General features: G+C 47.4%; 1 protein-coding gene across 10 annotated transcripts in view; it reads left to right on the plus strand.

Moving 5' to 3' along the window:
- HERC2 (HECT and RLD domain containing E3 ubiquitin protein ligase 2) overlaps window positions 1–27,642 on the plus strand; it is a 618,496-nt gene that overhangs the window by 112,569 nt on the left and 478,285 nt on the right. For 9 of the 10 annotated variants that reach the window (XM_063953293.1, XM_063953292.1, XM_063953291.1 and 6 more), the window contains exon 14: window positions 7,714–7,827. In XM_063953293.1, coding sequence (XP_063809363.1) covers window positions 7,714–7,827 — 114 coding nt within the window. Of the gene's footprint in view, window positions 1–5,931; window positions 6,043–7,713; window positions 7,828–27,642 lie in introns of those variants that run through there. The other variant, XM_063953300.1, reaches the window with a different exon arrangement.

Here is a 27,642-nt window from a genome sequence, read left to right on the forward strand (position 1 = left end):
ATGTGCTTCCCAGACCGAGACTTTAGAAATGTCGTCTAGGTCATTGGTACAGATATAGGAATCTAAGGCGTTGTCGATTCGAGACCGACAGTCCGCGTCCTGTAAAAAAGTGTCATTAAAACGCCAGGACCATTGGCGATGTGTACTGGGAGGAAGGCGTAATGTGAGGTTAACTGGGGCATGATCTGACCACACAATTTGTCCTATAGAAGCATCAGAAAGGAGATGTAGGTGTCGGTGACTCAGAAACAGGTAATCAATTCTAGAATATGTCTGATGTGGATGTGAGAAAAAGGAATAATCTGTCTCGGCAGGATGTGTCAGTCTCCATGTGTCAATAAGCTGGTGGTCGAGCAGGGCGCGTCTCACCCCCCTATGCTCCCTCTCCGGCCTGCAAGAATTCTTTTTAGAATTGTCCTGGAGGGGATCTAAGGTCCAATTTAAGTCGCCTCCCATCACCACCACCCCCTCCAAAAGAGGCTCAGCAGTATCCAAAACAGAGGACAAAAAGGAAGGTTGTTTAGCATTGGGAGCATATATGTTCAAAAAGGAAAAGCGTTGGCCGTATATGTCGCATTTCACCAGCAACCCTCTACCTTCAGCTATTCTATGGGAGGTAACATTAAGGATAGGCAGGTGGCGAGCCAATAATACAGCCACTCCTAATGTCTTACCGGCTGAATTATTAGACAGGAAAACATGAGGATAGTAGTGACATTTTAGGGATGGCACATGTCCCATCTTAAAATGCGTTTCCTGAATAAAAGCAACGTCAACTCTCTCATCTCTAAGCCATTTGAGGAGTTTAGACCTTTTCTCAGGAACATTCAGCCCTTTAACATTAAGGGTAGTGACATGTAGATCATTCACCCCCATCATTACGGCAGACCTAAGAGCTTCACAATAGTCATCCCCACGACAGACACTGGAGAGGGGAAAGGAAGAGCAGCAAGGGAAGGAAATAGAAAGAGAGGGAAAGCAGAGAAAGGAGGAAAAGAAGATGCAGCGTGGAAAACCACGTCGCGAAGTATCATAATATTAAACAGAGATGACAATACTAGAAAAAGGACAGCTGCAAAAAGGACAGGAGCGGAATCCTGCCGACTCCCAGTCCAAAGAAACAGGGGATGCAGCATAATGGGGTCCTACGGGGGGCCTAGGACAGCGACCATCCACAAAATAGAAGCTAAACAAATATAAAGTATTACCGAGGAGTGCACACAGGCACAGGTGAAACATATAGAGAAAAAAAAAAAATAAAAAAAAATAAAAAAAATATATATATATATATATATATATATATATATATCTATCGATAGCAATGAGAGCGGCACTGGGAGACGTGGTATACAAGTTGAATGAAGAAAGTGCTTTTATTAAATCAACGTTTCGGGGACGCAGCCCCTTCGTCAGGATACAGTGTACAACAATATTCAGTGTTTAAATACCTGTGCAAGTAGAGGTTACTCACCGCCTCCAGCCGTCACGCCGCCCAGATCCCGGAACCAACGTCACTCCCCTCACAGGAAGTGACGCGTCACCGGTCCGTCTAGCCGGCGTTCTCGGGCTGTGGGAAATAGGTAACCATGACAACGTCAACAACACTCGTGAAATTAAAAAACAAAACCGAACGTAAAGTGCAGTGAAAAAAATTGTTCAAAACTCGTTGCCATTGTTACTTACTTGTGCAATCAATTATACAACAATATAATAATAATGTTCATGGATAATACAGCCCATTACAGTAATTTAAAAACGATGAACTGCCCATTCAAATATATGGTAAAAGTGCTATAAATAAAAAATAATGCTTTTTAAATAAACACTTATAAGTTAAATATTAGAGGACCACGGCTAACTTTCGTGTGGACAGGTTCAAGCAACCTCTGTCCCCACTTCTTACTATTACAAAGTACTTAGATTTAATCTAGTTGGTACATCACAGTGATAAATTTACAAGAAGCATTTCAAGCTTAACATCTCATTCAGTCCCTTCGGATATACTGTGTTGAGCGTGGAAATCCACTTTGCCTCAACCTGCAATAATTTCTTAGATCGATCACCACCGCGTAACGATGGTGGGACATGATCGATAATCTTATAACGCAGGGTGGCCATACCGTGTTTAGCTGCCACAAAGTGGCGGGCCACCGGTTGGTCGCTAGTCCCCGCCTTATAGGCCTCCCGTATGGCATACCGATGCTGTGCCATCCTAGTTTTGAATGCACATTCGGTTTTGCCGATATATGTCAAACCACAGGGACACGTCAACATATAAATGACGAATTTAGAATCACAAGATAGTGGGTACATAATGCTATATTTCCTACCTGTATGGGGATGCTGAAAAAACTCCCCTGGTGTCAAGTAACTACAGGTGGTGCACCCACTACATTTGAAACAGCCATTTTTACGTTTCAAGAAGTTTTTAACTGGGATATCTTTACCAAATTTAGATATGTCTGTCTTTACGACATAATCCCTAATACTCCTACCCTTGGAATAACTATTAAGGAGTCTGGATTGATGTACTAGATTAAATCTAAGTACTTTGTAATAGTAAGAAGTGGGGACAGAGGTTGCTTGAACCTGTCCACACGAAAGTTAGCCGTGGTCCTCTAATATTTAACTTATAAGTGTTTATTTAAAAAGCATTATTTTTTTATTTATATCACTTTTACCATATATTTGAATGGGCAGTTCATCGTTTTTAAATTACTGTAATGGGCTGTATTATCCATGAACATTATTATTATATTGTTGTATAATTGATTGCACAAGTAAGTAACAATGGCAACGAGTTTTGAACAATTTCTTTCACTGCACTTTACGTTCTGTTTTGTTTTTTAATTTCACGAGTGTTGTTGACGTTGTCATGGTTACCTATTTCCCACAGCCCGAGAACGCCGGCTAGACGGACCGGTGACGCGTCACTTCCTGTGAGGGGAGTGACGTTGGTTCCGGGATCTGGGCGGCGTGACGGCTGGAGGCGGTGAGTAACCTCTACTTGCACAGGTATTTAAACACTGAATATTGTTGTACACTGTATCCTGACGAAGGGGCTGCGTCCCCGAAACGTTGATTTAATAAAAGCACTTTCTTCATTCAACTTGTATACCACGTCTCCCAGTGCCGCTCTCATTGCTATCGATATATGGGGAATTCTTCCAGGAGGTGAAGGCACGGGGGCAAGTTTCCAATAACGCTGGGGAGCGTAAGGAGTGCCGGGCCATACCGCACTATATATATATATATATATATATATATATATATATATATATATATATATATATATATATATATATATATATATATATATATATATATATATATAGCAAGTAGTAAGGGCGGCACTCAATCCAGGCTTTTTTACTTGATAAAGGTAAACTTTATTAGGCCAACATGTTTCGGGGAGTGCACCCCGTCCTCAGGGCCAGACTGTCTGGCCCTGAGGACGGGGTGCACTCCCCGAAACATGTTGGCCTAATAAAGTTTACCTTTATCAAGTAAAAAAGCCTGGATTGAGTGCCGCCCTTACTACTTGCTGTGTAAACCAAGGACTTTCTGTCTCTGGCTGGGAGGGCACCGCAGCAGCTGTAAGCATTGGGAGTGGAGTGCCGGACGAATTCTCTTTGCTATATATATATATATATATATATATATGTATGTATGTATGTATGTATGTATGTATGTATGTATGTATGTATGTGTATATATATATATATATATATATATATATATATATATATATATATACAAGAAATATGTAAACATATATGTATATATACGTATAATCATTAAAATATCTAACCAGGCTTCATTAAAGCTGAGCAATTATGTATGAGTATCGTCGCAGTTATAATGAATGTAGCTTGAACAAAAACAAAATAACATATCGACGATACCCCATCACTCATCTATGAAACCATTACAATTTTACAACGTTACAAAAACCGATCTCATGTGTGGACAACACATAGCACTATTTAAGAAAAAGAACCTAGTGTATGACATGAGTAACAGGAGAATTCACGTCCACATGGGACGAAACCTCCCTTTCAGGGAGGCTCAGAAGAACGTGAACTAGAAGTAGCTCCCCTCGTCCGTGGGGAACGCACTTGTTGCCACGCGTCGTCTGGAGAGAGCACAACAGGTAGGTCCGGTAGGTGGTGAAAAGCTTCCCAGTCCGGCAGCGGTACCGGAGGTATTCCTAAGGTCGTGAAGAAGGTCTGTAAGTCCGAAGGTCTAGAGAGACTTGCGACCTTGCCACCATGAGAGACCTGAAGGGAAAAAGGGAAGCCCCATCTATATTTCAGACCAAGTTTCCTGAGAGAATCAGTAAGAGGCTTCAATGCTCGACGCTGTTGCAGGGTCGACCAGGCGAGATCAGGAAATATCTGAATCTTGTCTCCTTGAAAGTCAATACTGTCCAGCTGACGGGCCGACCTCATTATTTCCTCTTTTTGGACATAATAGTGGAGCCTGGAAATCACATCGCGTGGCCTGTCAGATGGCAAGCCGCGAGGACGGAGGGCTCGGTGAGCTCTATCAAATATAATGTCCTTGTTCGGGTCCAGGTCAATAAGTTCTCCAAATATTGTATTTAAAGCAGTTGTCAGGTCAGCCTGTTGAACGCTCTCAGGTAGGCCCCTGACTCTGATATTATTTCGCCGGCCGCGATTATCCATATCCTCAATACGAGATTTTAGAAAAGAGATATCGTCCCTTTGATGAGATAACACCTCCCGAAATTTAGTCAGAGAATCCAAGCTAGACGACTCATGGCGTTCCAGAACATCAACACGTTCCGCAATTTGAGACATGTCTTGTCGAAGCGCTGTTACTTCCTGAGTGATGGTGGAAAGCAAGCGAGTCTCCAAGGCCGAAAAATCTTGCTTCGTGGGAAGTGATTTTACATGAGATAAGATCTCGGTTATCTCCGCAGACAGAGAGGGGGCCTGTGGAGGCTGCGGAGTCCCAGGGGGACGTCATGACGTCTACCAGACCGTGCAGATTCGGGGAGGCCGGGACAGTAGAAGAAGCAGCGGAGATTGAGGTTGGAGTAGTTAAGAACTGACGTAGATCCGACGAATGTCGGTTCGCAGGGGATGAGATCGCGTCCGGCTTGGTCTTGGCCTTTTTTTTCTTTATCCCTCTCACCATGAGATCGGTCTTCAAATAAAGCAATGTAGTATTACACTTTCACATATCCTCGGCAGTATAAAAGCATGTGGACCGTCGCCGTGCAAAAGCCCCCACGTGGCCTTAGGGCAACATCAGGCAGGCAGATACATAGCTAGGGAGCCATACGGCAACTCACAGTGACAGGACATCTGACTTGATCCAATTGAGGTGTAATGACAGGACACTATGCGTCAGAAAATATGCGGCCGTGACGTCGCTCCACGGGCTACGTGGCCTTCCCCGGCCAGAAAGGTTATGTTATATACGAATGGCGGAAGTGGGTGATAAGCTGTGTTGAAAGCAGGGAACCAGCTGATACAAAGAAATGGGGGGCACTTTTGCGGGCGGCAGAGAGGTCGCCACCGCCAATGTAGTGCACAGCCTTACAGTAACCTCTCCCCCCTCCCCGCCGGGGCACCGTGGATCACAGACACGGGGACCGTTTCAATTTAGAAGACTGTAGTATCTGTGAGTAATGAGCGCGGTGGCTCACTTAGCAGCCAGGGCGAGAGCACATTGAGGATGGTGGTACCCAGTAACCCCTGCGGCCAGCAGTGTGTGAAAAAACGAAGTGTCACCTCCCTTCAGTGTAGCATCAAACAGAGTGGGCAAGCAGCCCTTAAACAAAATGGCGCCACTGGCCTCTAGTACAAGGCCTCCGTGGCTGGGATACCTGGAGCCCACCGAGAGCGGGTTGAAGCGTTGGTGGAAGTGGTGTGGGTCCTCCAAACAAGGCTCAGCTCGCGCTTATGAGCGGCGTCCCGATCACAGGCGCGCCGCGGTCACTTCCGCGCCGTTCAGCGGGTCCCCGCTCCGGGCAGCGCGGGTGAAGGGGAGCTCTCCGGCCGTGCTCGTCAGGTGAGGAGAGAGATGTAGAAGCGGAGGAGGGAGGGAGATTGTCCAGCGTCCGCGGAGTACGAGCGCTCCACTTCCGGTCCGGGTCCCAGGTGAAATTGAGCCTCCTGCTTCAGTCGGGCAGGCAGGCCACAACCCGCACGGCTGCAGGAGGCATCCGCCGGCTCCGCAGCCCACTCTACCCGATACAGGCAAGGTATAGGGGACTAAATGTAAACGTCCCGTGAAGGTAGTAGTGGCAAACGAGCGTTTTATAAGTGTCTCAGGCAGGAGCTCCAGCACTGCACAACTGCCTGTGTCTGCCACCAAGCCACGCCCCCGGTTTGAAGTTTTAAAGTGCACCGACTCCTTTTGGACCCCATCTATACCCCTGTTGTACTAATTGTCCACAGTATCCCTTATGGACTCTGAGAAAAGGATACTCATGCTTGTACAGAACTTGCTTGTACACAACTGGTATATTCAAACTGACTGACTTACTAAGTAAGTCACCTTTGATTAAACATGGATAGCATTAAAACCTGGACTGTTAGGATGCTTTGGAGGTTGAGTGTTGGAACCACTGTGGTACACTATAGGAAGTGTTTGTGGGTGCGTATGTATGTATGCATGTATGTGTGTGTGTGTATGTATGTATGTATGTATGTGTGTGTGTATATACAGGTTGAGTATCCCTTATCCAAAATGCTTGGGACCAGAGGTATTTTGGATATCGGATTTTTCTGTATTTTGGAATAATTGCATACCATAATGAGATATCATGGCGATGGGACCTAAGTCTAAGAACAGAATACATTTATGTTTTATATACACCTTATACACACAGCCTGAAGGTCATTTTAGCCAATATTTTTTATAACTTTGTGCATTAAACAAAGTGTGTGTACATTCACACAATTCATTTGTTTCATATACACCTTATACACACACAGCCTGAAGGTAATGTAATACAATATTTTTAATAACTTTGTGTATTAAACAAAGCTTGTGTACATTGAGCCATCAAAAAACAAAGGTTTCACTAGCTCACTCTCACTCAAAAAAGTCCGTATTTCGGAATATCCCGTATTTCGGAATATCAACCTGTGTATATGTGTGTGTATATATATATATATATATGTGTGTGTGTGTGTGTGTGTATGTATGTATGTATGTGTGTGTGTGTGTATATATATATATATATATATATATATATATGTATATATGTGTGTGTGTGTATATATATATATATATATATATATATATATATATATATATATATATATGTATATATATATATATATATATAATATATGTATATATATATAATATATATATTATATATTTCCTGGAAGGATGTCTTTCTAACAGTAACCTGCACATATCCTAAGTTGATAGTACTGTATGTATATTAATGAATATGTTAGACCTAGTTATGCAGTGGTGGTGAATATGAGGAATGCATTTGAACCAAAGTAACTTTATCAGTTACACATTTGACATTTAATGAATTGCTTCCATAGTGTCACTTTAGAGAGTGATTGTTAGTACAGTACAGTCCTCTGTACTATTCTCCTTCTCAGAGGAGATGTATCACCCCAGTAATTCGGAGGAAATGCACTCCTAATCTATCCAATGTAAATTCTGCTCCGGGGAAAAACATAATTGTCTGATGTTTCTGCCTTTTTCATGTAGGCTCTAGTGAGGACCAGACAGTACCAATGTTGGTAACCGGACTTAAAGGACTTAAGGTTGTTGATGTTTCCTGTGGAAGTGGTGATGCTCAGACCCTAGCAGTGACAGAGAATGGTTAGTTGATTCATTGCGTAATTGTAGCAATTTATAAGTGAAATCAGTGTTTGAAATTGTCTTTTTCTACCCTAAACTGAATTTTTGCTTTGTATAAACATTGTTGGGAATATATATTTTAATATCACAAGCTGTATATGCGAAGACATTCATTCTTAAACACCAGAAAGTTCTCTGACTGGAGAGGTTATGCAGATCTTCTGGACCAGAGATGTGGGCCATAATGCTTACCCTAAAAATCTCTCTCCATGTACTGTACATGCATAATTAGCTGCACTTAAGCTCCGTTAGATGATGAATTCTGAATTCATGTTATGCAGCAAACCTTTCTTTGTGTACAAGACATGCAGCTTTAACATAATTACGTTGGTTTGTAGAATTCATATGGGAGCCTTATTGTTTGGATACTGCCCATTAATGAAAAAAAAACAACAATTAGCCCCAATGCAATTTAGCCCTTTAAAAATGTCCGGATATAGCTGTTGATATCGGGGTATCCAATTAGAGGCCGTCTTTAACGTCCGTAATTGGACCCATGATCGCACAAAAACACACAGGTTTAGGGTCCCAAATCCCATGTGTTATCGTGGCTTCGTGGCTCTGGCGGCTGCTTATTGTTGATTATGGGCATAATTCAGATCTGACCGCAGCAGCAAATTTGTTAGCTAATGGGCAAACAAACCATTATATCTGCAGGGGGGGGGGGCAGATATAACATGTGCAGAGAGAGAGAGATTTGGGTGGGGTGTGTTCAAACTGAAATCTAAATTGCAGTGTAAAAATAAAGCAGCCAGTATTTACCCTGCACAGAAACAATATAACCCACCCAAATCTAACTCTCTGCAAATGTTATATCTGCCTCCCCCCTGCAGTGCACATGGTTTTTCCCAACTGCTAAAAAATTTCCTGCTGCGATCAACTTGGAATTACCCCCATGGTTTTGCCCATTAGCTAACAAATTTGTAGCTGTAATGAGATCTGAATTAGGCCCTATGTTTCGTGAGCCTGAGTGGGAAAAGGATGTCTGCACCGGGGCTAATAGGAAAGCCCCTGTCGATCCTATTAGCAGTGGTAAAGTACAGCTGCTGATAGGATATCCCACTAAATGTGCCCTGCAATGTTCCTTAAGGGGGGTACTCACGGAGCGATATTCTAAGCAATCTGACTGATTGCTTAGAATTTGAGCATTATCGCACCGTGTGTACCCCCTACAGCGATAGCGATGCACAGCCCCGCTATCGCTGGTGCTAGATTGGCCTGCATGCTGGCCAATCTAGCAGGTCGCTCACTTCACCCGCTGGGTGAATTGAGCGGCCCCCCCGTCTCCCCCCGCACGCTCAGCACAGATCGCACTGTGCTGAGCGGGGGGAGAGATGTGTGCTGAGCGGTTCGCTCAGCACACATCTCTCCTGCATCGGCCCATCTATATGGGCCTTTATTGTGACCATGTGTAGACTGAAGATAAGATTGCAAATCATGGCATTTCTGATAAGAGGTAAATCTGCTGTGTGTAGATAATATATACAGCCCAAAAATACGAATGGGATTGGTATGTTTAGTTTATACTTAATATTGCTCGTGATATATTTTCATCAATATTCTTTTAAAGATGAAACTGTTGGCAGATCTCTAGGGTTAATGGTCCCGTTACCCGCTGACAGGACACTGAACTCCTGAGGGTCCTATTCGCAAGCCCCACCACGGCGAGCGTACAGCCCCGCAGCACGCCGCCACCCCTAACAGAGCCAGAAGACTGAAGAGTGGTGGTTAGGTTGCCGGCGGTAATGGCGGCATCAGGGTAGGAGCGCAGCGCTGCATGCACGCTGCGCTCCATGCTTCAGGGGCACTGTGTGACTGCTGTGAGGGGCGGCTGGAGCCAATATTATTACCCACTACTGGCACATATTACAGGGGTTTTAACCCACTGTAACCCTTATTCTGTCACCTCAGTCAGTATAAAAAGCGAGAAGGCCGCGCGCCATTAAGGGGACGGGGCCATCGCTGTGAGCAGATCCAGCAGCTCACCAGCGCCATTTTCCCTTCTGCAGCTTACAACAGGCAGCCTGACAGGAAAGTGCAGCCATTTCTGTGGTCTACATTCTGGGGGTGTTGAATTGGGAAGCAGACTTCCTCAGCTGACAGGATGTACATTCAGGCGAGTGGTCTCTCCATTCCAAGGTATTCCGGATGCTGGTCGCTCACTGGGGCCAACCTCAGATCGATCTATTCGCTTTCTGGCACAACCACACCCTTCCCCTTTACGGAGCACGGAAAAGGGACCCGGGCGCATATCTCATAGACTCCCTGGCGGTGCCTTTACCCTTTCAAATGGTGTATCTCTTCCCGCCTGTGGCTCTTCTCCAGAGGGTTCTTCGCAAGCTCAAATTAGAAGCGGTACCAGCGATTCTGATCGCTCCCTACTGGTCGAACCGGGTTTGTTATGCGGATCTACTCACTCTCTCTGTAGCTCCACCATGGCACCTACCTGAATGACCAGACTTAGTGTCTCAGGGCCCTTGCTGCATCCCGATCTTCAACGTCTGAATTTGACGGGTTGTTTATTGAACGGTCGGTCTTGAGAGCTAGGGGTTTCTCTTCTGAGGTTGTGAATACTATGATCTCTGCTAGGAAACCATCCATAACGCGGATTTACCATCGCGCGTGGCGCGTCTATTTTCTCTATCGTCCTAGTGGATGCTGGGGTTCCTGAAAGGACCATGGGGAATAGCGGCTCCGCAGGAGACAGGGCACAAAAAGTAAAGCTTTAGGATCAGGTGGTGTGCACTGGCTCCTCCCCCTATGACCCTCCTCCAAGCCAGTTAGATTTTGTGCCCGGCCGAGAAGGGTGCAATCTAGGTGGCTCTCCTAAAGAGCTGCTTAGGAAAGTTTAGCTTAGGTTTTTTATTTTACAGTGAGTCCTGCTGGCAACAGGATCACTGCAACGAGGGACTTAGGGGAGAAGAAGTGAACTCACCTGCGTGCAGGATGGATTGGCTTCTTGGCTACTGGACATCAGCTCCAGAGGGACGATCACAGGTACAGCCTGGATGGTCACCGGAGCCTTGCCGCCGGCCCCCTTGCAGATGCTGAAGTGAGAAGAGGTCCAGAATCGGCGGCAGAAGACTCCTCAGTCTCATAAAGGTAGCGCACAGCACTGCAGCTGTGCGCCATTTTCCTCTCAGCACACTTCACACGGCAGTCACTGAGGGTGCAGGGCGCTGGGAGGGGGGCGCCCTGGGAGGCAAATGAATACCTATTTTGGCTAAAAATACCTCACATATAGCCTCCGGAGGCTATATGGAGATATTTAACCCCTGCCAGAATCCGTTAAGAGCGGGAGACGAGGCCGCCGAAAAAGGGGCGGGGCCTATCTCCTCAGCACACAGCGCCATTTTCCATCACAGAAAGGCTGGAGGGAAGGCTCCCAGGCTCTCCCCTGCACTGCACTACAGAAACAGGGTTAAAACAGAGAGGGGGGGCACTAATTTGGCGATATGCTTATATATATATTAAGATGCTATAAGGGAAAACACTTATATAAGGTTGTCCCTATATAATTATAGCGTTTTTGGTGTGTGCTGGCAAACTCTCCCTCTGTCTCTCCAAAGGGCTAGTGGGTCCTGTCCTCTATCAGAGCATTCCCTGTGTGTGTGCTGTGTGTCGGTACGTGTGTGTCGACAGGTAGGAGGACGATGTTGGTGAGGAGGCGGAGCAATTGCCTGTAATGGTGATGTCACTCTCTAGGGAGTCGACACCGGAATGGATGGCTTATTTAGGAAATTACGTGATAATGTCAACACGCTGCAAGGTCGGTTGACGACATGAGACGGCCGACAAACAATTAGTACGGTCCAGACGTCTCAAAAACACCGTCAAGGGTTTTAAAACGCCCGTTTACTTTAGTCGGTCGACACAGACACAGACAGGGACACTGAATCCAGTGTCGACGGTGAATAAACAAACGTATTCCTTATTAGGGCCACACGTTAAAGGCAATGAAGGAGGTGTTACGTATTTCTGATACTACAAGTACCACAAAAGAGGGTATTATGTGGGATGTGAAAAAACTACCATAGTTTTTCCTGAATCAGATAAATTAAATAAAGTGTGTGATGATGCGTGGGTTCCCCCCGATAGAAAATTATGGGCGGTATACCCTTTCCCGCCAGAAGTTAGGGCGCGTTGGGAAACACCCCTTAAGGTGGATAAGGCGCTCACACGCTTATCAAAACAAGTGGCGGTACCGTCTATAGATAGGGCCGTCCTCAAGGACCAGCTGACAAGGCTGGAAAATATAATAAAAAGTATATACACACATACTGGTGTTATACTGCGGCCAGCGATCGCCTCAGCCTGGATGTGCAGAGCTAGGGTGGCTTGGTCGGATTCCCTGACTAAAAATATTGATACCCTTGACAGGGACAGTATTTTATTGACTATAGAGCATTTCTATATATGCGAGATGCACAGAGGGATATTTGCACTCTGGCATCATGAATAAACGCGATGTCCATAACTGCCAGAAGATGTTATGGACACGACAGTGGTCAGGTGATGCAGATTCCAAACGGCACAGTATGGCCGTATAAAGGAAGAGGACTTGTTTGGGGTCGGTCCATCGGACCTGGTGGTCACGGCAACTGCTGGAAAATCCACCGTTTTTTACCCTAAGTCACATCTCTGCAGAAAAAGACACCGTCTTTTCAGCCTCAGTCCTCTCGTCCCTATAAGATCATATCTGCCCAGGGATAGAGGAAAGGGAAGAAGACTGCAACAGGCAGCCTATTCCCAGGAACAGAAGCGTTCCACCGCGTCTGACAAGTTCTCAGCATGGCGCTGAGACCGTACAGGACCCCTGGATCCTACAAGTAGTATCCCGGGGGTACAGATGGGAATGTCGAGACGTTTCCCCTTCGCAGGCTCCTGAAGTCTGCTTTACCAAGTCTCCCTCCGACAAGGAGGTAGTATGGGAAAAAATTCACAAGCTGTGTTCCCAGCAGGTGACAATTAAATTACCCCTCCTACTACAGAAAAGGGGTATTATTCCACACTATATTGTGGTACTGAAGCCAGAAGGCTAGGTGAGACTTATTCTAAAAAAATTTTTTTTGAACACTTACAAAGGTTCAAATTAAGATGAAGTCACTCAGAGCAGTGATAACGAACCAGGAAGAAGGGGACTATATAGTGTCCCGGGACATCAGGGATGCTTACCTCTATGTCCCAAATTTGCCCTTCTCACTAAGGGTACCTCAGGTTCGTGGTGCAGAACTGTCACTATCAGTTTCAGACGCTGCCGTTTGGATTGTCCACGGCACCCCGGGGTCTTTACCAAGGTAATGGCCGAATTGATGATTCTTCTTCGAAGAAAAGGCGTCTTAATTATCCCTTACTTGGACGATCTCCTGATAGGGGCATAGTCCAGGGAACAGTTGGAGGTCGGAGTAGCACTATCTCGGATACTGCTACAATCAGCACGGGTGGATTCTAAATATTCCAAAATCGCAGCTGATCCCGACGACACGTCTGCTGTGCCTAGGGATGATTCTGGACACAGTCCAGAAAAAGGTGTTTCTCCCGGAAGAGAAAGCCAGGGAGTTATCCGAGCAAGTCAGGAACCTCCTAAAAACAGTGCATCATTGCACAAGGGTCCTGGTAAAAATGGTGGCTTCCTACGAAGCAATTCCATTCGGCAGATTTCACGTAAGAACTTTTCAGTGGGATCTGCTGGACAAATGGTCCGGATCGCATCTTCAGATGCATCAGCGGATAACCCAATATCCAAGGACAAGGGTGTCTCTCCTGTGGTGGTTATAGAGTGCTCATCTTCTAGAGGGCCGCAGATTCGGCATTCAGGATTGGATGCTGGTAACCACGGAGCCCAGCCTGAGAGGCTGGGGAGCAGTCACACAAGGGAAAAATTTCCAGGGAGTGTGATCAAGTATGGAGACTTTTCTCCACATAAATATACTGGAGCTAAGGGTAAATTTATAATGCTCTAAGCTTAGCAAGACCTCTGCTTCAAGGTCAGCCGGTATTGATCCAGTGGGAAAAACATCACGGCAGTCGCCCACGTAAACAGACAGGGCGACACAAGAAGCAGGAGGGCAATGGCAGAAACTGCAAGGACTTTTCGCTGGGCGGAAAATCATGTGATAACACTGTCAGCAGTTTTTCATCCCGGGAATGGAAACTGGGAAGCAGACTTCCTCAGCACGACCTCCACCCGGGAGAGTGGAAACTTCATTGAGAAGTTTTTTCCACATGATTGTAAACCGTTGGGAAATACCAAAGGTGGACATGATGGCGTCCCGTCTGAACAAAAAACGGGACAGGTATTGCGCCAGGTCAAGGGACCCTCAGGCAATAGATGTGGACGTTCTGGTAACACCGTGGGTGTACCAGTCGGTGTATGTGTTCCCTCCTCTGCTTCTCATACATAAGGTGCTGAGAATTATAAGACGTAGAGGAGTAAGAACTATACTCATGGCTCCGGATTGGCCAAGAAGGACTTGGTACCCGGAACTTCAAGAGATGCTTACAGAGGTCTTATGGCCTCTGCCGCTAAGAAGGGACTTGCTTCAGCAAGTACCATGTCTGTTCCAAGACTTACCGCAGCTGCGTTTGTCTGCATGGCGATGGAAAGCCGGATCCTAAGGGAAAAAAGGCATTCCGGAAGAGGTCATTCCTACCCTGGTCAAAGCCAGAAAGGAGGTGACCGCACAACATTATCACCACGTGTGGCGAAAATTTGTTGCGTGGTGTGAGGCCAGGAAGGCCCCACAAAGAAATTTCAACTCGGTCGTTTCCTGCATTTCCTGCAAACAGGAGTGTCTATGGGCCTCAAATTGGGGTCCATTAAGGTTCAAATTCGGCCCTGTAAATTTTCTTCCAGAAAGAATTGGCTTCAGTTCCTGAAGTCCAGAAGTTTGTCAAGGGAGTATTGCATATACAAACCCCTTTTTTTTGTGCCTCCAGTGGCACTGTGGGATCTCAACGTAGTTCTGGGATTTCTCAAATCACATTGGTTTAAAACCAGTCAAATATGTGGATTTGCAGCATCTCACATAAAAAGTGACCATGCTCTTGGCCCTGGCCTGGACCAGGCGAGTGTCAAATTGGTGGTTTTTTCTCAAAAAAAGCCCATATCTGTTTGTCCATTCGGACAGGGCAGAGCTGCGGACTCGTCCCCAGTTCTCTCCCTAAGGTGGTGTCAGTGTTTCACCTGAACCAGCTTATTGTGGTGCCTTGCACCTACTAGGGACTTGGAGGACTCCAAGTTGCTAGAAGTTGTCAGGGCCCTGAAAATATATTCCAGGACAGCTGGAGTCAGAAAATCTGACTCGCTGTTTATACTGTATGCACCCAACAAGTTGGGTGCGCCTGCTTCTAAGCAGTCGATTGCTCGTTGGATTTGTAACACAATTCAACTTGCACATTCTGAGGCAGGCCTGCCACAGTCTAAATCGGTTAAGGCCCATTCCACAAGGAAGGTGGGCTCATCTTGGGCGGCTGCCCGAGAGGTCTCGGCATTACAACTCTGCCGAGCAGCTACGTGGTCAGGGGAGAACACGTTTGTAAAATTCTACAAATTTGATATCCTGGCAAAAGAGGACCTGGAGTTCTCTCATTCGGTGCTGCAGAGTCATCCGCACTCTCCCGCCCGTTTGGGAGCTTTGGTATAATCCCCATGGTCCTTTCAGGAACCCCAGCATCCACTAGGACGATAGAGAAAATAAGAATTTACTTACCGATAATTCTATTTCTCGGAGTCCGTAGTGGATGCTGGGCGCCCATCCCAAGTGCGGATTATCTGCAATACTTGTACATAGTTACAAAAATCGGGTTATTATTGTTGTGAGCCATCTTTTCAGAGGCTCCGCTGTTATCATACTGTTAACTGGGTTTAGATCACAAGTTGTACGGTGTGATTGGTGTGGCTGGTATGAGTCTTACCCGGGATTCAAAATTCCTCCCTTATTGTGTACGCTCGTCCGGGCACAGTACCTAACTGGCTTGGAGGAGGGTCATAGGGGGAGGAGCCAGTGCACACCACCTGATCCTAAAGCTTTACTTTTTGTGCCCTGTCTCCTGCGGAGCCGCTATTCCCCATGGTCCTTTCAGGAACCCCAGCATCCACTACGGACTCCGAGAAATAGAATTATCGGTAAGTAAATTCTTATTTTAAGTGGTGCGCTAATCACCGCCTGGACCCTCTCCAGTATCGCCTCTCCCCGACTCTTAACTTTCCTGCAGTCGGGGTTAGACGCTGGACTTCACCTAGCTTCTCTCAAGGTACAGGTTTCAGCTCTGTCCATTTTGTTACAGAGGCGGGTGGCTCGATGTTCCGTTCACACATTTCTGCAGGGGGTTCTTCATATTTAAACACCTTATGCACCTCCAGTTAACCCATGGCATTTGTCCTTGGTCCTTCGGACTCTCCAGAAGGCTCCATTTGAGCCTCTAGAAAAGGTTGATCTTCACTGATTCACCTGGAACACAGCGTTTTTGCTTGCCATATCCTCGGCACGCCGAGTTTTGGATTTGGGAGCTGTCTCATCGGTCTCTCTTTTTGAGTTTCCATCCAGATAGGGCTGTTCTCCGTACACGCCTGGATTACCCCCCTAAGGTTTTCTCTAGTTTTCATATCAATCAGGAAATAGTGGTACCTGCCTATTCCCTTTCGGATTCCTCAGATGACCATTCCACCATGGCCACACTGGATGTGGTCAGGGCTTTGCATATTTATGTGCAATGCACTAGTGCCTTTCGAAAAACAGATTTTCTGTTTGTCTTTTATGATGAACATAAACGGGTCTGGCCAGCCTCCAAGCAGACCATTGCTAGATGATTGAGAGTTGCGGTCCGGCAGGGCTACTTGTTGGCTGGGAAGCCGGTTCTGGCATCGGTTACGGCCCCTTCCTCTGGATCATTTGGCACTTCCTGGGCGGCCTGCCGTGGGACTTCGGCAAAGCAACTCTGCAGAGCCTGCTACTTGGTCTTCAGCTCATGCCTTTCTTTGGTTCTATAGGTTTGGCACTTTCGCCTCGGCTGGTGCAGCCTTTGGGCGTCGGGCCCTTTAGTGCAGCTCGGAGCATTCCTGCCCACCCTTCCGCTCCTCGCGTCATTGTTTCCGGACATGTTCCCCTATTTATATATTGGGGTTGTATGTGTGCGGGTTCTCTTATTCTTCCTTCCTTTCCTGTTCCTGGCTTGTATAGTCGATAAACTGAGTGGCCTGAGGCAGGCTGGGTATAGGGGAGGAGGGGCTTCCCAGGCTGCACTCCACAAGTTTAACTCCTTGGTGCCCTGACTGAATGCCTGGCTATACCCACTGTCCCCAGTGTCAACCATGGCTTCAGGAAAAAGGATTTAACAGGTAAGACAAAAATCTCCTTATTCCCAGCACCCCAGTGTCCAACCCCACCCAGCCTCAGGCCACCAGTTTTAGTTTGGTGCCTGCAGGAGCCTCTACTTTTTCTGTCAGCCACTAGGGGACACTGGCACAACTTCAAGACCGTGGGGTGATGATTGTGGCTTACAGGGAGCTGGCACTTTAAATAATCCAAGAAGTGAAACGGGCCCCTCCCCCTCTATCCCCCATCATCCCTCCGTTTTGAATTTGTGCCGAGGTAGCCGGTCACTGCTTACTGTGCTCCAGCTCAGTCTATATTTGCTTTCATTTATTTAATTTATTTTGCTTTTTTATTCATGGGACTTGGTTCCCTCAGCCTCAGGAACCACTTATATGTGAGAAGTGGGGTCTAGGTTACACACTAGCAGCGTCAAGCTGCACAAGGAGAACAGTGCTTAACCTGAGAGGCACTTTTCCTCCCAAGACAGCAAGGAGAACAGGGCTTAACCTGAGAAGCACTGTTCCTCATAAAACTGCAGCATCCTGAGGCTCCAGATGGGTGGGTGAGCCTCCTTGTGTGAGGCACTGTGCGGCGCTCGCGTCCAGCACAGCGGCGTCCCCCCTCATTCCCTCCCCGCTGGTTATAACTCGCAGTGGCGGGGTCTCCACTACACTGCCGTGCTGACCGTGCACAGCGCAGCAGTGTGGGTGAGGTGAGCCTCCTTGTGTGGGGCACTGTGCGCGAGTGGCCGCGGCGTGGTCTCCACTGCAGTGCCGTGCTGATAGCTCACTCAGTGCAGAACAGAGGAAGTTTACAGCGGAGGTTAGTGAAGCTGATCCGCTGTAAGCAGCGGATCTGGGGGCTAAGGCGCAGGGCATTTTATCTAGAAGGCAGACAGCATCTGGAGCACCTTGTGAGTTGGGTGCAGCCAAAGGCTGATTTTAATTGTGTAAGGCACCCACTCAAAATGGCGCTTAGGGATCCGGTTGAGATGAGTGCCTGTGCATACCTCCTAACTTTTGCTCTACAGAAGAAGGGACAGTAACGAGCACGACTGGATTTGGGGGCGTGGCCTCACGGCAAGGGGGCGTGGTCTCACAGCAAGCGCCGCAATCGCAAACCATGCCCCCCCCCACTGTAGGGGCATGGATAGCGCTCAGTGAGCTGCTGGCCATGCCCCCTATCACTCATTGATTGGGAATAGATGCTGTGCGCACGGTATCTATTCACGAGTGATGGGGGGGATCTCCCAACTGCCCTCCCCCACGCACGGGACACTGCGACCCGCGGGTGGGACAGACCGTGAAAAACGGGACTGTCCCATCAAAATCTGGACAGTTGGGAGGTATGCGTGTGCATAGGGGACGGAGTTGGTAGGTTTTCGAACTGTCAATCACAGAAAAACGAGCTTTCCTCTGCTAGGCAGCTCATGAATAGCAACAATGTTTCGTCTCTCCTCAGGAAGCAGCACTGTTAGCAGAGACAGGTGCACATTCCTTCAGACTGCCAGAAACCTGAAAGCCTGCACATCAAATACAGGCTGGTGGCAGGGGGATTTAATGGCCCCATACACTACTGCGACATCTCCGTCTGACATGTCACAGGCGGTCACCCCGACATGATCGCCCAAGATACATCGTTTGCTGTCCTTTTGCATATGATATATCTTGGCCGATCCCAGCCATGCCTTCGGGGTCCGACATATCACGAGTGCAGCACGTTCAATCTGGAGGATCAGATCCGATGCTCACGGGAATGCGCATCAGTTTGGATCAGAAACACCTCCAAAATGCCCGATTTTCACCCGCTATATCGGCCCGAAATCGGATGATATCGGGCATTATCTTTCTAGTGTATGGAGCCCTTTTAGAATAGGGTAGCAGTACAAATATTCTCTCTCTCTTACTCACTTACTCACTCTCCTCTCTCTCTCTCTCTCACTCTCACTCTCACCTCTCTCTCTCTCTCTCTCTCTCTCTCTCTCTCTCTCTCTCTCTCTCTCTCTCTCTCTCTCTCTCTCTCTCTCTCTCTCTCTCTCTCTCTCTCATTGAGTGCTGGTGTGAATTGTATGTGTCTCCCCTCAGCCTGTCGCAATGGCAGACAAGGAACCAGCTAATAAGGCATCACAAGAACTATCTGTGCTAAGTGTTTAAAAAAAAAAAAAAAAAAAACTCTCACAGAAGATTCCTCCCTGTGTGAAGCTTGTGCTTCACAGGTTACGTTAGTTAATATGTCCCAAGACGCTAATTTTTCCCCCTGGGCGGTAGCACTCACAGGAACCATCTCACAATTACATAATGAGGTGTCTGCTTTACGAAAGACTGTCAAAATTATGTACTTTCTGTTGCTACAAAACCACCCTGGCTGGTAGGTCTTCTCTTCCAGGATGAAGCTGAAGAGGACGATCGTGAGTTGGGCGAAATTCCTGACCCACACGAAGAAGTTCCACAGGAACCTTCTCGGGATTGAACCTCTTATTTTAGCTATACGTTTTGAACACTTCCGAGACTACGATACCGGATTCACCATGTATTGCTTTATTTGGTATAAAGCAGCGTTCATCGGTGGTCATTCCGAGTTGTTAGCTCGGTAATTTTCTTCGCATCGCAGCGATTTTCCGCTAACTGCGCATGCGCAATGTTCGCACTGCGACTGCGCCAAGTAAATTTGCTATGCAGTTAGGTATTTTACTCACGGCATTACGAGGTTTTTTCTTCGTTCTGGTGATCGTAATGTGATTGACAGGAAGTGGGTGTTTCTGGGCGGAAACAGGCCGTTTTATGGGTGTGTGTGAAAACGCTACCGTTTCTGGGAAAAACGCGGGAGTGGCTGGAGAAACAAAGGAGTTTCTGGGCGAACGCTGGGTGTGTTTGTGACGTCAAACCAGGAACGACAAGCACTGAACTGATCGCACTGGAAGAGTAAGTCTCGAGCTACTCAGAAACTGCACAGAGAAGTCTTTTCGCAATATTGCGAATCTTTCGTTCGCAATTTTGCTAAGCTAAGATTCACTCCCAGTAGGCGGCGGCTTAGCGTGTGCAAAGCTGCAAAAAGCAGCTTGCGAGCGAACAACTCGGAATGAGGGCCATCGGTCACTTGTCCTTATTCCAAGAATCTGGATGATCAGCTGACTGAAGCTTGGAAACACCCGGACAAGCGGTTTCAGATGCCAAAAAGTTTTTATTTATCCATTTCCATCAGCTATGACGGATAAATGGGAGATGTTGCCTCGAGTGGACTCCTCTTTATCCAGGTTGTCCAAAAAGACTGCATTACCCGTTCTGGGAGCAACTTCGTTGAAAGACCCGTTTGACCTGATGCTGGACACCATGTTGAAGTGCATCTATTCGGCCGCAGGTGTCTCACTTAGACCAACCTTGGTGAGTTCCTGGGTGAACAAGGCAGTGGAGCATTGGGCCACTAAATTGATAAATGACTTACAACAGGGAGTTCCGTTAGAAGTATAGATCTTAGCGGAACATATTAAGGAATCGGCTATATAGCTAGGAGAGGCGGCTAGAGATATCTGACAAGTTAACTGTAGAATCTCAGCAGCAACTAATGCAGCCAGAAGTGTTCTTTGGCTTCCGTCATGGCAAGTTGAAGCTGAGTTAAAAAGCACGGCGGAACCACTTCCGTTTACAGGTGACATTCTTTTTGGAAAAGAACTAGACTTGTTAGTTTCTCTGGCTACGGGTGGTAAATCTACCTTTTTACCAACCCTTCCACCATCACCTAAGCGCTCTTCTACTGGAATTTCCTTTTGGTCCTTTCGTTCCACTCTGCCTTTTTAGAGAATGCAGAAGAGCTACACCCTTGCGAGGTAGAGGTCGCGGCAAGCAACCAGTCGCTGCTCGTCGTCAAGACCCAAAGCCTGCTCAAAAGAGAGTGGCATGACTGTCTCCCCTCCCACCAGGACCCAAGTGCGGTAGGAGTGCGGCTTTGAAACTTTCAGGATGCCTGGTTCAAGATATCAGACAATGCGTGGATTTGCAATATCATTTCTCAAGGGTACAAGGTAGACTTCAAATTTTTGCCGCCAAAGAAATATTTTATGACAAGTCTTCCACTTCTTCTGGACAAACGTTTGGCCCTTCAAGGTGCAATACAGTCCTTGGTAGAATCGGCTGTGTTAATGCCGGTACCACTGCTTCAACGAAAGAAAGGTTACCATGCCAATCTTTTCGTAGTACCAAAACCAGACTGTACTGTACAAAAAAAATTCTGAATCTGAAATCGTTAAATCAGTTTGTCTTATTACCGGTTCAAGATAGTCGCTCAACTCTGATCTCGAGCCTGGAACCCAAGGAATTTATGATATCTCTGGACATCATGAGTGCATATCTCCACATTCCGATATGGGAACCACACCAAGCGTTTTCTCAGGTTCGCGATTCAACAGGATAATTTTCCGTTCAGAGCCTTACCATTTGGTCTGTCCACAGCCCCCAGGGTGTTGCTCACCTCAGATCGTTGGGAGTCACAATAATACTATCCCTAGACGACCTCCTCCTCAAAGCTCCATCAGATCTCATTCTCCAGGAGCGTGCTCTATTAACATACAGTGTGTTAGCGGAACACGGATGGATAATAATTTTTTGAAAATCCAACCTTCAGCCGTCACAGCGTATCCAGTTTCTCGGTGTGACCCTGGACACCAACGTCCAGAAAGTTTTTCTGCCTCAAGACAGACACTGGTCCAAGCTGTCCCCAAACCAAGGCTGGTATCAGTCCATTTATGCATTTGTTTTCTTGGGGAAATGGTAGCAGCTTTCAAAACTCTGGAGTTCGGCCGTTTTCATTCACATTCCTTCCAGCTGGATCTGTTACATTAATAGTTGGGGTCGCATCTACACCTTCAACAGTTAGTTTTACTGACTCTAGAGACGTGATTTTCGCTGCTTTGTTGGCTCCAACTTCACAATCTCACTGCAGGCGGTTCGGTGTATGGGACTTGGGCGCTCCTAACGATGGATGCCAGCCTCAGGGGATGGGGCATGGTTGTGTTGGACTTCCATCTTCAGGGCCATTGGTCTCCACAGGAATAACTATTGAATAGAAATATGTTGGAACTGAGAGCGATCTACAATGCGCTGGTAAAAGCTGCCGAAGTTCTTCGATCCAAGACGGTTAAGGTTCAATCGGACAACACGACTGCTGTAGCATACGTAAACAAGCAGGGAGGAACTCTCAGTCGCCAAGCTATGCGAGAGGTGACACGCATTCTCCAGTAGACCGACTGCAAAGCTGTAGTCCTCTCAGCATTCATTCCAGGAGTAGTGAATTGGGAAGCAGACTACCACAGCCGTCAGGATCTGCATCCGCGAGAATGGGCACTTCACCCAGAGGTGTTCGACACTGACACAGCGCTGGGGTTGTTCGGAGGTGGATCTCATGGTGTCCCGTCTTAATCATCAGCTTCCTCGATACTTCTGCAGACCACGGCATCATCAGACGGAAGCTGTGGACGCTCTGGCTGTGACTTGGCCGTAGGACCTAGTATACATGTTTCCTCCATTTCCACTATTGTCTCGAATTCTCAAGAGAATCAAACGGGAGTCAATCACGGTGATCTTGGTAGCACCAGATTTGCCTCGGAGAGCTTGGTTTTCAGAACTGCGCCTTTTGCTAGCGGACAATCCTTGGCCTCTACCTCTACGAATGGATCTACTCCAACAAGGGCCATTTGTGTATCCAGATTTACCACGACTACGTTTAACGGGATGTCTCTTGAGGCAGACCTCCTTAACGCAAAGGGATTCCGGAATGTGTGATTCCCACGATGTTGCCTGCAGGAAAACCTGTTAAGGCAGCCCGTTACCATCGCATCTGGCATTCTTATATCTCTTGGTGTGACCGAAAAGGGTTTCAATCAGATTATTTTCGTCTCTCATGGTTCTTGCTCTCTCTTCAGGAAGGATTAGATTCTGGACTTAGCTGAACTTTTCAGGGATCTTCGACTATCTACCTTATTGATTTTTCTTTCAGAGATGCCTGGCGCTCCTACCTGATGTGCAAACATTCCTACAATGGGTCCTTCGGGTACAACTCGGTTGTTCCCCCTACAGCTCCTTGAGTCTTGAATCTGGTGCTGGATTTTGAACCCTTGGAAGACGCAGATATTAATTATCTTACTTGGAAGACTTTTTTCTATTAGCCATAGCGTCAGCCCTGAGGGTATCTAAATTAAGTGCCTTGTCTTGTATGCCTCCCTACTTGATTTTTCATCCTGATAGGGCTGAGTTGAGAACACATGCTTCCTTTCTTCCCAAGGTCGTTTCGGCTTTTCATATCAATTAGCCGATTGTGGTACCATCCCTACAGGACTCTGGGACACATTATCTGGATGTAATGAGAGCGTTGAAGATCTACGTGGAACGGACAGAACCTTTACGAAAGACTGATGCTTTATTTGTGCTTTATGATCTTCTGCGGCAAGAGTGGCCTGCTACTAAGCAGACCTTGGCCCGCTGGATTCGGTTGACTATTCGTCAAGCCCATATACACCAATCTAGGCGACCTCCATTATCCATTGCGGCCCACTCTACACGCTCAGTTTGGTCTTCCTGGGCCGCTAGTAGGGGGGCTACCAAGTCTCAACTCTGTAGAGCAGCCACTTGGTCCAGTATTCACACGTTCTACAGGTTTGATACTTTTTCGGCTTCATCTTGACGGTTTGGCCATCTTGTTTTGCAAGTTCCTGAGTGATCTCCCGCCCAGGGGGGAACTTTGGGACGTCCCCACAGTCTTGAAGTTGTGCCAGTGTCCCCTAGTGGCTGACAGAAAAAGGAGGATTTTGGTACTTACCAATAAATCCCTTTTTCGGAAGGCATAGGGGACACTGGCTGCCTGCCCGTCGCTGTTCTCTTGCCTTAATTGCTGTTCTGTTTGATTCTTCTGTGCTCTCTTCCCTCGTATAGTTCTGTTCTCTTGTTCCCGTCTCCTCTCGGCTTATTCATAACTGGGGGATTGAGGGGGAGGAGCCTGTTTCACTTCTTAGATTATTTAAAGTGCCAGCTCCCTGTAAGCCACCATCATCACCCCACGGTCTTGAAGTTGTGCCAGTGGCCCCTATGGCTTCCCAAAAAGGGATTTATCGGGAAGTACCAAAATCCTCCTTTTATTTCCACTGACTCTGACTCTAAAAAGGCCCTGGTTGCTCTTCCTTATGCCATGAATGTTCTCTTCAATACAGAATTAGGTAAGACTGTGGCAGTATCCAAGGCTGTCTTCCTTCTGAGACTGTCCCTAGGGTGCGAGAGTCTACTTTTTAGCTCCTTTTGTCTGCTGGGAAATGCCAGTCTTTTTCTAGGTTTCAGGGTTCTTCCTCAAAGGGCTCATAGCCCCGAGGTAAATAGTCCTGGTACGCTAGATTTCCAGCCACCAAGCCAGTCGACAAGCCCACAACATGACAAGGCGTGCCTCCACATGGAGGACACCAGCATATGAAGCCGGGTTCTGCTTTTCCCTGAGACCTGGATGGCTGCCTGGGTACTTAGAGTAGTCTCTTGATATTATGCTCTAACCTTCAGGGAACGTCCTCCGGTCCAATTTTTTCCCCACAGTATGCAGGAAAAGCAAAAGCCCTGTGGAAGGTAATTGTTCCAGTAGCCCCAGCTCAGAGGGACACAGGCTCCTATGCCAGCCAGCTTCTTAGTTCAGAAGCTGAACTGATCTTTTCGGCCAATCCTCAAACTGAAGACCCTCAACAGGTACTTGCAGGTCCCCAGGTTCCGCGTGGAATCGCTTTAGTCCAGAGGTTCCCAAACTGTGTGCCGTGGCACCCTGGGGTGCCTCGGGACACTTGCAGGGGTGCCCTGGGTTGGTGGTCCAGGACCAATTCAAATTATTCATGGTCAATATAATAGGAAAAACTAGTGCTGGTGGCTGGCAGTCATAAAATATGTGGCCAAACAGAAGCAAAGCTTGTCCCTCACCACATAACTGACCCTAAGGATGACATATAAACGCGATCTACTTAATGTAATATTTCTTTCTAAATTTCTTAATAAGAAATTTTTGGCCTGGGGGTGCCGTGAAAAAAATTCTGATATTCTAGGGCGCCGTGATTCAAAAAAGTTTGGAAACCACTGCTTTAGTCTATCATTATTGTGCTGGAGTAAGGGGATTTCATGGCCTCCCCGGGCATCATGTTCCTCTCCGGCTCAGTCATCAGCGTTCTCTCCGGTTTGTGGTACGGAAGGTGCGTTACCAATTTCGGGCTTTGCCGTTTGGGCTTTCCACAGCTCCTCGTGTCTTCATGAAGGTCATGGCAGCTCACTTGCTGCGCACGGGTGGTTAGGATTCTTCCTTATTTGGACAATCTTTCTATCCTGGCCCAGTCTCCAGATGTCCTCCGGGAACACCTGCAACTCACCATAGATCTTCTCCAGTCCCATGGATGGATCATCAATTTGCAGACATCCCCCATGACTTCTTTGTAGGAGATGCTTCACCAATGTGCCTTGCTGGTTACGAAATTTCAGCGAACAAACTTCTGGTTCTTAAATCACTTCCAGGTGTCCATGCACTTCTGCATGCGTATCTTGGGCTCTCTTGTCTCCACCTTCAACATGGTAGAGTATACCCAGTTTCTCTGACGTCCTAGTGGATGCTGGGAACTCCGTAAGGACCATGGGGAATAGAGGCTCCGCAGGAGACTGGGCACAACTAAAGAAAGCTTTAGGACTACCTGGTGTGCACTGGCTCCTCCCTCTATGACCCTCCTCCAGACCTCCGTTAGAATCTTGTGCCCGGCTGAGCTGGATGCACACTAGGGGCTCTCCTGAGCTCCTAGAAAAAAGTTTATTTTAGGTTTTTTATTTTCAGTGAGATCTGCTGGCAACAGACTCACTACTACGAGGGACTAAGGGGAGAAGAAGCGAACCTACCTGCTTGCAGCTAGCTTGGGCTTCTTAGGCTACTGGACACCATTAGCTCCAGAGGGATCGAACACAGGGCCCGACCTCGATCGTCCGGTCCCGGAGCCGCGCCGCCGTCCCCCTTACAGAGCCAGAAGCATGAAGATGGTCCTGAAAATCGGCGGCAGAAGACTTCGGTCTTCAACAAGGTAGCGCACAGCACTGCAGCTGTGCGCCATTGCTCCTCATGCACACCTCACACTCCGGTCACTGATGGGTGCAGGGCGCTGGGGGGGGGGGGGGGGGGGGGCGGGCGCCCTGAGCAGCAATACTAACACCTTGGCTGGCAAAGTAATCACAATATATAGTCCAAGAGACTATATATGTGAAAAATATCCCTGCCAGGATCCATAAAAAAGCGGGAGAAAGTCAGCCGAAAAAGGGGCGGGGCTATCTCCCTCAGCACACTGGCGCCATTTTCTCTTCACAGTGCAGCTGGAAGACAGCTCCCCAGGCTCTCCCCTGTAGTTTTCAGGCTCAAAGGGTTAAAAAGAGAGGGGGGGCACTAAATTTAGGTGCAAATCTGCGTATTATAGTAGCTATAAGGGAAAAATCACTGTGGGTAGTGTGAATCCCTGCATTATATAGCGCTCTGGTGTGTGCTGGCATACTCTCTCTCTGTCTCCCCAAAGGACTTTGTGGGGTCCTGTCCTCAGTCAGAGCATTCCCTGTGTGTGTGCGGTGTGTCGGTACGGCTGTGTCGACATGGTTGATGAGGAGGCTTATGTGGAGGCGGAGCAGATGCCGATAAATGTGATGTCGCCCCCTGTGGGGCCGACACCAGAGTGGATGGATAGGTGGAAGGTATTAACCGACAGTGTCAACTCCTTACATAAAAGGCTGGATGACGTAACAGCTGTGGGACAGCCGGCTTCTCAGCCCGCGCCTGCCCAGGTGTCTCAAAGGCCATCAGGGGCTCAAAAACGCCCGCTACCTCAGATGGCAGTCACAGATGTCGACACGGAGTTTGACTCCAGTGTCGACGAGGTTGAGACATATACACAATCCACTAGGAACATCCGTTGCATGATCTCAGCAATGAAAAATGTGTTACACATTTCTGACATTAACCCAGGTACCACAGAAAAGGGGTTTTATGTTTGGGGAGAAAAAGCAGCCAGTGTTTTGTTCCCCCATCAGATGAGTGAATGAAGTGTGTGAAGAAGCGTGGGTTCCCCCGATGGGAAACTGGTAATTTCTAAAAAGTTACTGATGGCGTACCCTTTCCCGCCAGAGGATAGGTCACGTTGGGAGATATCCCCTAGGGTGGATAAGGCGCTCACACGTTTGTCAAAAAAGGTGGCACTGCCGTCTTAGGATACGGCCACTTTGAAGGAGCCTGCTGATAAAAAGCAGGAGGCTATTCTGAAGTCTGTATATACACACTCAGGTACTATACTGAGACCTGCAATTGCCTCAGCATGGATAGTGCTGCTGCAGCGTGGTCTATTACCCTGTCAGGACAGGGATACTATTTTGCTAACCATAAGAGCATATTAAAGACGTCGTCTTATATATGAGGGATGCACAGAGGGATA

Source organism: Pseudophryne corroboree, chromosome 2 (assembly GCF_028390025.1).
Source record: "Pseudophryne corroboree isolate aPseCor3 chromosome 2, aPseCor3.hap2, whole genome shotgun sequence".
Classification (NCBI taxonomy): Eukaryota; Metazoa; Chordata; class Amphibia; order Anura; family Myobatrachidae; genus Pseudophryne; species Pseudophryne corroboree.